At 31.9% G+C, this 16,603-nt stretch overlaps 1 protein-coding gene across 1 annotated transcript; it reads right to left on the bottom strand.

Annotated features, from left to right (window-relative positions):
- Positions 1–2,610: 2,610 nt before the first annotated feature.
- On the bottom strand, positions 2,611–14,234 carry LOC132734992 (uncharacterized). The gene is made up of 6 exons (XM_060721898.1): positions 14,121–14,234; positions 13,646–13,889; positions 9,057–9,173; positions 4,845–5,174; positions 3,910–4,113; positions 2,611–3,592 (listed from the first exon to the last, which is right to left on the bottom strand). Exons 1-6 carry the CDS (start codon positions 14,231–14,233, stop codon positions 2,849–2,851), a joined length of 1,752 nt encoding a protein of 583 aa, XP_060577881.1. The 5' UTR covers position 14,234; the 3' UTR covers positions 2,611–2,848.
- Positions 14,235–16,603: the final 2,369 nt, after the last annotated feature.

Below are 16,603 nucleotides of genomic sequence, written 5' to 3' on the forward strand. Positions count from 1 at the left end.
ATTACACAGGATTTCTTATTTTAAGGAAGGATAAATGTGGCAGGGTGGAATTTAAGTAATCATTTTCATAATGTAAGTTGTTACCGTTTAATGCACTTTTGGCTTCTCCCCTACTTTTTTGTTAAAGTTAATTTTATTGGCTTTTCGGTTTTATTATCTCTGTATATATGTCTAATTGGTTGACTTGATTGAAATTATTCGATTAGTTTATAACTTGATATTAATTATTTTGACCAATCAATCTTCTAGTTACCCCCCCCCCATGCCCCCATGTGCACGTCGTTGAGAAGGCACAGGGCATCGGCAGATAAGAAGGAATAGCAGTTATAGCAGTCATGTGGCAATTCTCATTGATAACTTCTATTATTTAATTCGAATGATGACTGAATATTTAAACTGTTCACACGCATTTCTTAGGTTGAACAAAACATTCAATTCGAGCTTTCCATAGTTGAATTGAAATTCCCATTTAGTTTATAAAGCAATTGTTATTGAAAAAGAGTCGCCATTACCAAGGGACGTAATCTAAATCTGTACACACTCATTCAAAATTAATTCCATTTAATGATTAAAATAAAAAATAAGATTCAAATCCTGTGATAAAGTATGCTCCCTTAAAATGTTTAAAATGTACATCCTAAAAATGGTTTGAGTTAAAATGTTTCATTAAGTTTGTTAACTCACTGTCCATAATTAAAAAGAGGGGAAAAATATTAAATATAGTAAATGCTTTCACTGATGCCTACCTGGTAAGGAAAGTAATTCCATTTAATACAAACAAGACTTACAAGACTTGTAAATGTTATGTGACATGACTGTACTGTGTTCTGTTTCAGTAACAGAAGATAGATGATAGAAATATCAAAGTCTGTTATAATTGTAACAAATATACAAATAGTAACAAAAGGGACTAATATTATAATATAGTAATATTACATACATATTTTGCACGCCAAATTATAAAAATGGTTTCTTTCAATACTGAAAGTAGAACACACTCTGGAATAAAGAAATGGGATGAATTTCCAAAAGACCAAATTCAGGATTTTTTTGTTTGTTAAACACGCGTTACATGATGAGACAGTATTTATCAATATAATAGAAGACTGTTACCTGAATTTTAGGAAGGTATAAGGAAATTCACTAATATCATATTCGTGCGAGACAAAAATATGAAAGCTATTTGACATCGGTAATATATAAAAAACTATTGTTAATTATTTTTTAGGGAGATCAATATATTTTTTTTTCTTGAATTGCTTTCAAATCATTCATAAAAACATTACACTTCATGTTTTAATTGCAGATCAAAGTTTCTGATGTTGTCATGATATCTATCTATAGCCTATGCTTAAGGTGATTCCGCTTTGTCAGCCATGTTTGTTTTAACTAAAGTCTGTCCAAAGTGAAAGTAGGCCAAAATTCATATAACAATAAAGCTCTTATTGTAAAATGATGAACCATTTGAAAATACATTTGTTTGCACTAAAATATACTTTAAACTGGATTTTGCCATTCATGAAATGTGCATAAAGATTTGCAACAGGATGTTTTTGGTCTTCAGAAATGTAGCCCATTCAAGGTAAATTTCTTATTGTTATCATTTTTATTTTTGTTTAAAATAGTCTTTAAAACATAGAATTGGAAGTGTACTTGCAAATGGCTCATCATATAATAATGTGAGCTTTGTTGTTATATGAATTTTGGCCTACTTTCACTTTGCACATACTTTGTGAAAACAAACTTGGCTGACAAACGGAATCCCCTTAATGAGGGTCGATCCGCTCGTAAGGCTACAAAATGCAGCTTTCGCTGTCGAGTACGGACCCCCGAACATGTCACCAGTCGTACCAATATCACAAAGTGGTATGCTGTACGAATGACGCTACTGAAATGTAACCTTATATACTAAAGTTCAATTATTTCAAAACAACCAATATATCAACATGTTATTATTAAACATTTAATTTAATAAATATGAATTAAAAATAATTATCAAAAGCAAAATTGTTAAAATCTTTTGCATGAAATCTTCTTTATATTGACAAATTCAATCACTAAAAGTATACTTGATTTGCTGTGTGTAAATGCATTTCAAAATGTAACAAATTATTATTTCATGTACTACTGAAAAAGGGAAATAACAAATTTATAACTCAAAACATTTATAGCTATTTAAAGCTTTCGAATTTATGTCACAGCAGAACTGCTTTCCGGTTCTCATTGATTAATATGACATGCTGCAAATCACCGCCGGGGAAACCAATATGGAAATCGAAAGGAATTCTTGAATGCGGATTTCCTTTTAGCTGTTAATCGAAAGGATTTATTGCTCAAATCCGGGCCCATGGACAAAAAAAAAGTAAACACAAATAGCTCCGCGCCTGTGGGCGCGAAGCACTAAATGTGTAGGTGTACGCAGTATCTAGAATCAAAATCACATTCAACGCGAAATACTGACAAGAAAGGGAAGACTTGTGTCAAGGCATTTAGAATATTAAAACTAGAAGTTAGTACATTCTTTGCAAAAGAAGTTAAATTCAAATCTATTCTGATTGCTTTACATGACTCGTTCTTGTTCAAAATCTCTCTTGAAAAAGTGTTCGCGGTATCAGAATTTAAAGGATGCGCGCGCATGGTTTAACCCCCTTGTAAGAAAAAAATGTGAACGACAGACGACCGACGCCGGACACAGGGGCATAACAATAGCTTACCATTAGCACATTGTGTACAGTAAGCTAACCATTAACAAAACTTGTTGTTAGAGCTTATTAGTTTAATTATCATACACGACATCGTGAACAGTCGAGTTTGCAAAACGAAAATAGTAAGATGATGGACCAGTATTTTATAATCTTTCTGAAACAGTTTGAGTCATATCATTTTGAACACAGTTTTCCATTTTTTTGTCAACGCTTTCAACATTTCTCTTATATTTCCGCCATATTTGTAAGCATTCTTCTACTGGCGGCAACACAACAACTATTACTGTACAAATAAAACAGTAAATCTGAAACGTTTTTAACCATGATGAGAACTGGTCAAAATTCAGAACCTCGAAACTTAATGTAATCGCTGGAATAATAATCACAAAAATCACCAAACTGATTACACCACCAACTGCAGCATATAATTTCGCTTTTTTGAACACAATGTCCATAGTACTGGCTGTAATATAAGTTCCTGCATTCACCGCTTTTAGTTCTTTCTCGTATACTTGACGGAATGGGTTCAATGGATTATCTATGTTGATAGTTTTGGCCCATTCCCTGTCGGCATCGGCGTCACAGCGTATTTCATGTGTATAGAGAGAGACACCGACACAAACAAAACAGCTGACAACGAAACCGCTTAATATAGCAACTAAAATAGTGTAAGATTCCGCCGAGTTAACGTACAAAATACTGAGTCCACCTTCATATGTTGACCCCATTGCTAGCAAACCCGCAATAGAACACATTGTTTCAATAATACCGCCTGATATATAACTTGTTTTATTATATACTTTTAACTTATCTAGTGAAAATACATGCGTTTTCGATTGAAGAAAAACGAAAATCCGTTTCCGTATTTCATATATTTTATTAAACGACTAGTGTTTGTGATTGTCACCGGCCCTTGAGAGCGATCTATACAATAAACAAGATTTGTTTAAATAAAATTGAATAACCCGACTGTACCGCGATTCCTAGCAATTTTGGAAATACTAATACTTGTATGTCAAATAATAATGATGGAATACTTCTGTCTGTAATGTTTTCACATTTCTGTGTTTCCGAAAGATGCCGAACGTCGACGGGAATTGTCCAAGTTGAGACCAGTTAACAAATTTTATTATAACAATTTATTTTTTTCTCTACATTTTACAACAAAATATAATTTTATTTGATAAATCTAAAGGAATTACGCTTGTATAAACACAAAATATGGCTTACCTGCTATGACACCTTGCGATGTTGCCTTTGACCAAGTAATTGTCAAAAACAGTGGCCATAGGAAGGGACTCGTTAGAATCTGGGTGCTTAGTGTTGCCCAATTTACGTTCATACACGTTTCAGACACGAGCAAACCATATGGTACTATACCTTTTGAGACCCATATCATACACCAGCTCTGAAATCATATACCAGCTCTGAAAAACCCGCCTATCTTTTCTCTTATAATTATAAAAACACTATATTATTAAAATAAACTTTGAAACAGCATACTATATCATCACTTCTAAATAGAATCGGTGTCATATTAAGCATCATCTGAAATATCAGTTTACATCATATACCAGCTCCAAAGAACTAATATCAAATTAACAACTCGTATCTTATACCACCCTTAAAAAGCAACTTACATAGGTCCTTGAATATCAAATGCCAGTTTTAAAATAACAACTCTTATAAAAAGCAGCTTAAAATTAACAACTCGTATCTTAAACCACCACCTTAAAATAGCAACTTACATAAGTCCTTGAATATCAATACATATCAAATACCAATTTAAAAATAGCAACTCATGTCAAAAACAGTTCTAACCTATCATATTAATAGCAGGTGTAAAATAGCAAATCATATCTAAAATATACTTTTTTAATTTCTTTATTTTCCCTTTTCTTAAAAAGTGATAATTTATACGTAAGTTTAAGATATAAATCTAACTGTCGCAACAATCTCTTTTAGTACTTTACCAATTCTTAATTAAATAAAGATGTCGCCAGGGAGTTAAAATACATAAAACAATGCCAGAATGACTTTCTGATACCGTATAAGACAGCAATTCAACACCTCTGATATGTATTTGCATTGTAGCCACAAACATGTAAGAATAAAGAACTTGTTGCTATGATAACTAACTTTATATCGAATAAGTCCATCTTCATACTGTCTGTATTTACCATGAGTTGAACAAGAATAAACAACATTGTCAATACCGTCTCTAGCTCGGATTTCAATATCTAATTCACATGCTTTACAACCAATAGAAGATGGACAATGACACAGATTGTTTCCTTCAGCACACAATTCCTTCAACTTTTCCTTTCCGCACAATATACAACTTGTTGGCGTAATATTTTTCCTTAGAATGATAAAACTGTCCGTTATGCATAGATATTGAACATATATATAATTTACTAAAGCAGGACACTTTTTAATATCTAAATCTTGATGGAAGCTGTTTGTTATTTTGTTAGTTTATATCTCTTATCATTATCAACAGCTAATAAAGGAACAATGCGATACATAAAAATGAATGTATGATATTACAATAATGTATGCAGAAACATCTCTAGTAGAGGTAATACATATCTGATAGCAATATAATATATGCAAAAACATCTCTAGCTGAGATAATAAAAATCTTATAGTACTATATTACAAAATATGATAAACAAGATCAACAAGGAAAGGCGGCGTTCAATGAAAGCAACCCCCATACGACCCAGCAACAAGTACCAATGGCAAGGAGCCCAGGCGGACCCCAACAAAAAACAGGACTGGGCACAAGACAGAGCACGGTCAGGTTAATCACTAAAATGATAGATAATTTGTAACTGATAAGGAATTCAAAGAAAACAAATAAATGATTGAATAATAGGCCCACAGAGTTAAAGGATATAGGGGAAGGGGACAGGAGACGGGGGGAAGGGGGAGGTGGGTTAATCAAAGAAATAAAAACTAGGGGCAAAGGGGAAGATACTTACCGTAGACGAGAAAACAACAAGGGACACAAGCAAAAGTGTTACCAAAACAGTATGAAACAACAAAGACATACATCTGAGGAGCACAGAGGGGCGCTGCCTTTTGAACGGTCAGCAGCATAATAATGACTGCTGGGGAGTTTAAACCGGTTAATGGTGCACCAAACCTCGCTCTTAGCACCACCATGTTCCTATAAACGAGACAGTGTAAATAAAATGAATCCCCGCCAAGTGAAATTCTAACAGTTGTTATGGTTACAAAAGGTTAAATAAGTAAAACACCAAAATGATCATGTAGAAACATATAAAAGTAAACCCAATGACCATAACAAAAGTACTCAATGTCCTAAAGGAAGACAGAGCAACAAGAAAATAGGGCCCGACGAAGCAAGGCAGAAGACGAACATTCAGACAATTCAGTCCCAAAGGGCTTTAAGGGCAAAATTATATATCATTTATAGAAATAATTTGTGGAAGATAAATTGCAATTGAATTCAAACAATGACTACATATACAATAATGAATTTTACAAAGTATTAAACCATGGCATTTTTGAATAGTTGGATAAATATATTTCTGAAAATGAAGAGCAAATAATATGATAGGAGGCGATGCCAACTCTGTTTAAGATATAGAGTAAGATAAAAAGAATGGTAGAAATGATAACCAAAAACTTAAGGATATCATCGAAAAACAACGCGCGTTTTCTTATTTTAAGAATAAAAATCGCATACTAGTATAAAATTAAAGTTCACTTATCATTTGCATGACAAACCTTTCGTCGCCTTTTTAATTTCAGAAACATTAAGAAATCATGCATGTTAATATAAATTTGAAAACTGATTTATATATCGGATCACTCAAGCGTTATAGTGTCATTAAAACACATTATCATAAAAGAGAGAAGAGTACTTAAAACGATCTTTAAAATAAATATAAAAATCGTTAACCGAGCAGTTATTGAAGAAACCGCTATGCAAAATACAATGTGGATGAACGGAACGTCGTTGGTGTTACTTATGTGCCCGTTTGTGCCACAAATAGTTCACAATGGGGTACCTAGGGTCTTTTTCCACCAGTAATCTGCAAAGTCGCCATATGACCTTAAATGTGTTGATGCGATGTATGTACGCTATGTTATGAGCGTTACTCGGAAACATATAAAAATGTATGTGTGGTGTGTATGAGCGTTACACGGTCACATGTAAAAATGTGTGTGTGGTGTGTTATGAGCGTTACTTGGAAACATGTTAAAATGTATGCATTTTGTGTATGAGCGTTACTCGGAGACATGTAAAATGTCCGGTGCTGTGTATGAGCGTTACTAGGAAACTTGCACATACTTGCGTGTTCGCGCGTGTTTGTGTGCATAATAAAATAATATTTTATGACCATATCTCGTTTTGATTAGTTTTAAGTTTATGTATTGCACATTATTTCATACAACTGGAAATAAGTTAAGCACACTCTGGAAATTTAAAATTGGTTGTCATTGAAATCCCTGTCATGACATGACGACTAAATTGAGCTAAGAAATAGTAATGAGATAAGTAGCGATACCAATTAAGTAATCATAAACCACTTAATTTATGTTACCTAAAATGACACTATGTAGCCAAATTTTTGATAACGTGCGTAACTGCCACGTGCCCGACTGATAGCCTCAACCCTTCTCAAATTACCAGTTAGGCGTCTAATGCGATTTTAAGGTAAATGTTGTTGCTTTTCTTGGTGCAGAGCTTGTTCCAGTTGTTGCAGGTTGTCAACAGGTAGTGGTTCGTACCATTGCCCAAATAACATTTAGAATTTCATTTGTGATCATGTCAAAATTGAGGCAAAATGCCTGGTGTGAGGAATAAGTATACGAGGGTTGTCCCAAAAGTCCGTGACAAATTTTATAGCCGGTTCATTTTTAACGCCAACAGAAAATAATTCACGCATATAACCGTTAAGTTTATTATTTAACATTACAACAAATCATTCACAAAAAATTTACCCTAGTTACTTAGAAATTTTCAGTATTAACGACATTGGTTTGAGTTGCCGGCGCACGTCAAATAATTTACATTTTGTTATGAATAGGCTGAAATTAATTACGTATATTTCAAATATCTGATGATGTGTCTGCACAATGTCACGTTGACATCCTCTGCTGCTATGTTTAAATCATCTCTGAAAATTTTATTTAAATAACTTAAAAAACGAAAAAGATACGAATAAATGAAAATATCTCATATAAAATAGGAAAGTTAAAATGGCGACGTTCGAAGAATTTGCGGCGCAGTGAACAGGTCACTCAGGTTTCATGACTATTTCGAGATGACACATGTAACGATTTTCAACAAATATACCAAATATAACAGTTAAGCAACATATTCTGAGCATTTGTGTACAAAAGGCATGAACGGAACCAGAGTTTTGCGCTACAAAAAGCGAAAATAAGCAAAACACGGATAGGAAGACCGATCTTCGTCGCCTATTTCCTACAGCTAAAAAAAGAGAGTAACGAGACCGGCAGTTCGCGTATAGCAAAAATTAATGTATGCCATCCAAATATTCAACAGATATTAACAACCACACGATTTAAGTCAGAAATTGACGATTTATGGGTACCATTATTGCGTTGAAAGCCATTAAGAGTATTTGAGAAAGGCGCCTTATATAGATTTAACGCTGTCTTTGACGTTGGACGTGCGCCGGGATTCAGTTAGTTGCCATGGTTTTTATTGCATATTTTTGTTGTTTGTTGATATTTATCTCTGAAAATTTGTGAAAATGTTTAAATTATATGGGTTTATAACATATTAAAATATCAAATTCGTACCTCTTTTATTTAGCTTTTAATCAATCTTGTCACAGAATATTGGGACAACCCTCGTACTTATCAAATTCGTATTTCTTAGCTCAGTTAATTTGTCATCTCATGACAGTGGTTTAAATCACAACCAATTTTAAATTTCTGGGGTGTGCTTAATTTTAAGTTATTTCCAGGTGTATATTACACGATCATAGAGAAATGAATAGATTATAAAAAGACAAACATTGGAAAGTGTTAAGTGAATATTGTTCAATAGTGCTTGTAGTAAATATTAAAATCAGTGCATGGGATAAATTAATCTGACGAATAACTGTGATTTTTCACTTTTCTCAAACAAAACGGATAAATTTAATAAATTTTGGTAAAATATGAACCTATAAATCTGAACTTTACTGAATTTCGATTTTTCTGTAGCCGGTCCGGAAGCATGTATGGGGCAACCTAATTTTTGTTGAATGCGACTAAGAGAGTTAGACGCAAATAGAGAGACATGATTTCCTAATGGCAATATATATTTTAATTTAAACATATTACATATTAAAGATATACCTGGGGGAATGTTTTAGCTCCCGGTGCTCGTGTCTTCAAGTAAATAGAGAGAGTGGGAAACAACAAAATGTCAACAACAACTCCAATAGCCATCCACAGACTTCCACCTAGACCAGACTGTAGAAAATCATGATATATCTTACAATATGTGATATAACATTTCACGTTACAAACATACAAATATTTTCGAGAAATGAATTCCTGAGCTGTAGTTGATAGCCATGACCTTGATAATCTGGCTTTAAAAAACTTCAGCAATATCAAAATAAGATTTTTAAAATGATCGTTACTAATCTGAAACTGTTTTTGATCTGTCTGTACGAATCTAATGGTGTTCTTCATGGATATTTGTTTTGTGGCATCTATGTATACATAGTAAAAGTGTATACAAGTTAAATGTTGATGCTGCACATCAAAGACGCCGCAAAATTATGTGAACAGTCAATCAGCATTAAAAATCGTTCTCTATTACAGTTCAATATCCGAAGCACAAATCAATTTTTTCTCCATGGTCGTGGTATGTGCTCGTTGTTTAATAATAAAGTTGCATATTTTTGTGAAAAAGTATCTAATCTAATGCATAAATTAACAAAGTAATGCCATGTCTGAACTTTTAAAATGTGTTTCTGTTGCGACAAAGATTGAAACGTCTTGTCGAAGCAAAATAAATTGGATAACAAGTAAAATTATAATGATTGGTATACTTAAAATGAATTCAAGACAGTATGTGCCGAGAATATATCCATTTAGATATTGGTACGAATTGTATAATGTTCGAATGATTTTGAGGACGAACTGTTCTGCAGTGATCTCACCTTACTGGCCGTATCGTAACGAGTTTACGGTTGCGGAAGAACCGCCTCTCTTATAATGGGCGTGGTTTAGGCTTTGTGACTTTGTGACTTGTAATTTAATGATTCGACAAGTGATATTGATCAAAGTTGTCCTGGTTCCCTTCTGTCCCGTCAACGAAGACTAAATGCTAGCATAAGGAGCATCATTTTAAATTTTTGCGACAATTTAAGGCGGAGCTGAACTTCAACATAGGCGGAGGAAATGAAGTAAGTGACACTGCCTCAGTTGTAACCTCTTTCAACGGTTAAGTTTAAGAACATCGACTATAGACTGGCTCATTGGTCATTGATTCTCCACTAAACGTGCAAATTAGAAAATATTCTGTCCCTCGAGTATATTTTGTTGCACTGCAGTTGAAAAATACTTTTTGGGCATTCCATTGCTTCATTACATGGTCATGTATGTAAAGCATTCAAATTAATTATCTCTAGTCTGTCGGATTTATACGAAAATATTATCATGCAAAGGTGCTGTTAACCCATTATGTAATGTCCCCAGGCTTGGGTCCCATATTATGTTGGTTTTACATAATAACCCTAAAACATGTGTTGAAGAAAAACTGCTTTAAGTATTAAAGTTTAGTTTAAATGTCTAAGTGAGCGATTTTTATTGTTTTCTACAGTGAAATTTGAAAAAAGTTACCAGCTGAAATGCATGTCCCTCATATATTGAACAGATACGTTACCACACTTCAGGTAAACCTGAGTTAAGAGTAATATGAACTTGTAACATTATTAATAGTTTTGCTATTGAACTCAAGTTTTATCATATTTCATTATTAAAAATAATTTTGACGACAATATACATGCTAGAACCACAAATGACTTTGCAATGATGAGGCAATTTGGATTTAATACTTTAAGTGAAACAGATAACTTACCATGATATCCCCCACTGAGAGAAACATTTACTATTAGCAAAGCACTTAAAAGTAGGATCCGCATTTATGCATTATTCAAAATAGGCTTTACAAAACTTGATATCTTAATATACTTTGCAAACATATGTGTATATCTGATATATTTTAGTTTTTTGACCAACAGATACGTTACCAAAACAGATACGTTACCAATATTTTTGTTTGAATCTTAAATTGACGATTTTGCTCAATTTTGAAATGGTTTCATGTAAAAAAAATCACAGCATAACGTACATGTAGCCGAATAAATGATGCTTTGATCTCGATTTTATTGGAAAACTGAAAATGTGAATCAGTGATTTTAAATTCAAGGATTAGTTGAGTTTTCTAGACAATAAAATGTTAAAAAACAGGAAAGAAACATCTAAAGATTTACTGTTTTATTTCCTGGAATAAATATATGTTGATATCTTTTTGGTTTGCAAAATTTGTATTAAAAATAAAATGTAAAGAGGACTGTATAACTTCTGGTAACGTATATGTTTATCATAGTAGCGTATCTGTTTATAAAGAGAAATTGAGAACTGTTTAATATTATATAACTAAATCTTCAACAAAACTTTGGTTTAAATAAGTAATATATGGTTAGGCAATATATAACAGCACCGTAACTTTATGAAAAAAAAAAAAACATATTAAATTATTTTTAAATGAAATGCCCGTTAGTTTCTAAATTTTAGTCAGGGTCGTATCAAGATAGTCTGTCTATGGTAGGAATGGACTAATTGGATATAGCTCAAAATATTGGAGGTGCACATATATATGGATTCATTATTACTAAGTTGTTTATTTTAAGCGGTACCATTGTTCCTGATATAATTTTGTTAAATGTAGATAAGCATATACATGTAGGCTTACTCATATCACGAAGTATGACAAAATCAAGGATCGAGATTGTACCAGTATATAAAGAAAAGGTATATAGAAAAAATAAAGACAATTGAACAGCAGATGAACCAAAAAGACAACAGAATGTCAATTCACACTAGTCTATGAAACACTCACATAAATCTAGCTAATAAATATTCTAATAGATGAATGTCTTTATTCAAATGTTCTTGTTAAGTTCAACCTGTTTCTTAAAGTCACAATGTTATTTGACTATTTGAAGCTACACATAAAACAATAAAACCTAAAAAAAACTTTAAATGGTATTGTGTGTTCTGTTTAATATTAAAAGTACTGGTTCAGACATATTATTTATTGGTCAGTTGTTTAAAACACTTTATGGATATTTATCTATGTCTTCAGGATTTTTCATTATTTTGTTCATAGAAACAGATACGTTACTATGATTTAATATTTGTTTTCACTTAGCGGAATACATTTATACTGTTAAGTAAATCCGAGCTACATTGTGTCAATAGATAAGTATGGAACATCAGTATTTTCATTGACCTAAAATGCTTTTATAAGTAATTCATGTATTTGAAATAAACAAGTCTGATAAAAAAGTAACATTTTCATCAGCTTAAGTTCACACGCTATTCTTAGACGTAGATTTTTTTAAAATGCATATTAATGCATAATATTTTGTAATATATACTGGTGCTATAATGCTGAAAGAATTATAATAAATTTCTAAATCGTGTATATTCATGCTAATTATTTCTATCTAGTCTCTGAAAGCAATTGGAAAAATGGTAACGTATCTGTTTTTGTACAAATCTCGAATTCTTGGTAACTTAATTTCAGGAAATATTACAAGTTTTTTGGCGAAATGTTAAAAGAACCAGTATGTGTTCAATGTTATACAGGAGTTGTACCAATTAAAAAAGGTGTCTTGGTAACTATTCGCAAATGTCAATTATTCACTATTACTTACAGCCAAATTTGAATGTTTAGTGGAGAATCAATGTGGTACGTTATTTATTATGTAGATAAATTAGATAATGATAAAAAGAATATGATATGCAAACATGACATTATCATTTCAGTTAGACGTTTACTCAAATCCCTTAAAGCTCCCTGACATGTTGTACATCAGAAAAGCTACTTTTATAAGATAATTTGAGAACAGTGTGATTTTGTTAAATCAAAAAAAAAAAAAGAAAAAAATACACAAAATCAAGTCTAAAATTTTCCCCATTGCTGTATGGACAAATGTATATCTACTAGACGCCGCTTGCAAGCAGCGTCTAATAAAAGTGTCGTTCTAGAATAGTTATTCATATCTTAGATGTCGTTCTGGGATATCTATATGTATTACATGATATTACATTACATGATTTTTATAGGTACATTATTAATTGTTCTTTGATATATCTTATTCATAAATATCAAAGAATGACACATTTTAATTAAATATTTAAAGCTTTATTAGGACGTCCACTGTCAATAGCTATATATAAACCCACATCCTAAATATAGCTTCTAGTATTCTAAAGTGTCGTTTTGAGCTATATATGAATATATAAAGGTTCGGTTCTAGTTATATACATTTCAAAGGTGTCTTTCATGGATATTTATGAATATTTGAAATGTCGTTTTGGTATATTTATACTTATTTCAAATGTCATTTTAAGCTATGCATAATTCCTCAGTGTCGGTCTAAAATATCTATACATATTGAAAAGCGTAGTTCTATGATTTTTATAAATACTAGAAATGTCGTTTTTTGACATCGATATCTATTAGAAGCGGCTTTTTAGCTATCTACTTGTACTCATGTCGAAAACAATTTTTGTTTTACCTAACAAAGTGTCATTTTGAAAAAGTAAAATATGATATTTAAGTCTTATTGTTTGTACTTCATCGGACCACTTTTTGTTGCTAGAAACAGGTATGCCGAACTGAATTAACTTTTAATACATACCTTGCTTGTAAGTGTTGAACTTTGAAGAAAGTCGGCCGGCCATAACATTTGTGACGTCACAGTTACTGCTGTCAAACTAAAGCTTACACGACCACCAGCATCAAATACCGTATCAAGATGTTGATCGTCTTTAAACACGTACTTGCGGAGTGACTTGTAACCACGGGCAATAAGAAGAGAAAATCCGCCAAACCCAAGCAAAAGAAGTATTGTCAAATGACTCTTTGGTATAGATGGGGCAATCCTAGAAAAATAGAGAATCCATTGAGATATTGCAATGCACCAACAAAGTTATTTATGTGTTTTGTACAAGGATATCGTTTAACGATATAATGTTAAATGTTAAAAAATTCTTTTTTAATTTCTATTTGGACGAATATTGAAATAGGCGTATTTGTGTGTATGTATGCGTGAAGGGTGTGAGTGCGCGCATGCGTATTTTTGTGTGTGACGTTATTTGAGTTATTTAAAATACCTTGATTGTCCTTTGTACTCTTTCAATTGAGTTCCACATGTATCCTCACCTCCAGCTTCAGCTTTCAGTGTACATATACACAATGCAACAAAACATAAGACAAGAGTATTCATCTGAAATATGAATAAAATAGCAGATAACGTGATAGAAAAAGAAGGAAATGTTGCAAAATGGAAAGATGGAAAATGTGAAAAAATAGAAATGTGTCAGATAACAAAAGGAAGTATAAAATAACAATACGTCCGATAAAAAAGAAAGAAATAGTTAATTTTTGAAGGCAAATATACACGCGCCAAAAAGCACCAACACAGAACACAGCGCTAGCATCAGTATTGATGATGTAATCACAGTGAATCCAACAAAATACGCTCTTGTTCTATCACTTATACTCTTAAGATGAATTCAGACAGTTTGGTGATATTTGGACATATCTTTGGCATTTAAGGGAAATGAATAATTGACAAAATAGGTCCGTTATGTGCCTTAAAGAACACCATAAGTCAAAAATAAACACTATTTACGGTACGATTAACGAGTAATGAACACTTTTGTGAACAAAAATTTGAATATAAGAAGGACTCTTTTTGAGATATGAAGAATCTCTAAATTATCTATAATATCATCCTTATGGAAAATGTTTTCCTATTGATTAAGAAACAATTAATAACATTCTGTTAGCAAATCAGGGAAGCAAAATGATTTTTCTTCTCAAAATGTTTGGAATATATAATATATATTATATAAAACTGTTATCCTACCTTACCCATTTTTAACTTTTGTTTGACAATTTTACTACTTATAGAACCTAATTAATATCTCCTCTCCTTAAAACTTACAAAATGAGGAGTTGTTTGCCTAAATATTCTCAAAAGTATTTTGGTTGATATTGTCAAGTATTATATATGTTTACAGTTCAGTTTTGATTTTATTTGACTTGAAAATATCAGGTTCAATATGTGTTAATAAATCTAGCATTATTTAGCCAAGTAATAGTACCTGTAATTATTATATCATTGAAATTAAATACTATTAAATGCATTTTAATGCATTTGCCAGTTACATTTCAAAGCTGAGGTATACAATTAGCAGGGCTATACGTTAATTATGCCCCAGATGTAATAATGACGTATGACATATTTGAAAATAACATTCAGCTATTCACAAAAGGCAGTATTAACATCAATTTGAACCTTTCTGGTTCAATACTGTACACCAGCCAGTGGCGGAAGTGAAAGGAAAATCAAAATAATCAACATACCATAACAGTGGTTTGCACTTTTCATCTTTACGAAAGTACATGTAATTAACTTTATTGACAGGAGAAATTAAACCCTATTACCTCACGGGAAGGAGGTTTTTAAAAACATCTTAGTGTATAATGAATTTTTTACGTTAAAAGAGTCTATACATAACTGTTCATATGGGCTTATCGGGTCATGAGGATGTCTATTAAACGTAGATTTTGCTTATATGGCCAATTACAGTTGCAGATGACATGGATCTTGTATCAATATCAAAGTCGGGGATATATGAAAGGCTATCAATCTGATAAATAATCATGTAAATTTTTAATGAAGGTACTCATACATTGCTTATTATAATTGCCCTATTTTGAAATTAAACAACAAGTTCGTTAACAGCTTTAGCCGGAACTTTGAGAGCCTACTTCTATGTCAGCTTTGAACGTTTATTTTGATTAGATTATAGACGTCTGGAAAATTAAAAATTTGGTGCAAATAGTTTAAAAACAGAATGAAAACTTTCATCAAATCAGCAAAGCTTTGACATACTTGGCTTCAAGTTTTATATAGATTTATTAGAAATGCTAGAATGAAATTACAAAACTAAAATTGCAGAAGCAGAATCTATTTTCACTATTTAAATGAGGAAGAAAAAATTAATTTTACCGATTGGAAGTATAGTTGTCATTAAAGTTCTTGTATATTCAACCTTTAATAATTTGTTTGCCTCCTTGCCCATCCTCCTTATATAAAACAGAAATTCACTTTTTCTTTTATTTCATATTGCAAGGGTCATACGAGATTAAAAGATGTTTTGATAAAGGTAATACAAATGGAGATATGACAGATTTAACCTGCATGAAACTACTTGGATCATTACGAGCAATGGGAAATGGCTAGATATTGTTTCTAAATTTAGTGATATAAATAAGTTGGTACACTGTGGCTTTCAAAGACTACAGCAAAATCCTGTGCAAACTTTTTTACGAAGAGAAAGATAAAATAAAATGTCAAGTTAAACTGTTAATACTGATTGTGTTGGGTTTTATGTGTAAATCTATTATTACTGACCTTTTATTCAAAAATAAAAGTTGACAAAATCGTCAGAAAAAGCGTGTTACTGAAAATAGTATAAAAAAGAAGAAATATTCAGATGGCGGAAAGGTTGGCTGCTTGTTTCCAAACAAAAATGCCGGAATATTAACGTTAAAAGCGATGTTTTGATTTGCTTTTAAATATATG

This window comes from Ruditapes philippinarum, unplaced genomic scaffold (assembly GCF_026571515.1).
Source record: "Ruditapes philippinarum isolate M1 unplaced genomic scaffold, ASM2657151v2 ctg9666_1_1_1_1, whole genome shotgun sequence".
Taxonomy (NCBI): domain Eukaryota; kingdom Metazoa; phylum Mollusca; class Bivalvia; order Venerida; family Veneridae; genus Ruditapes; species Ruditapes philippinarum.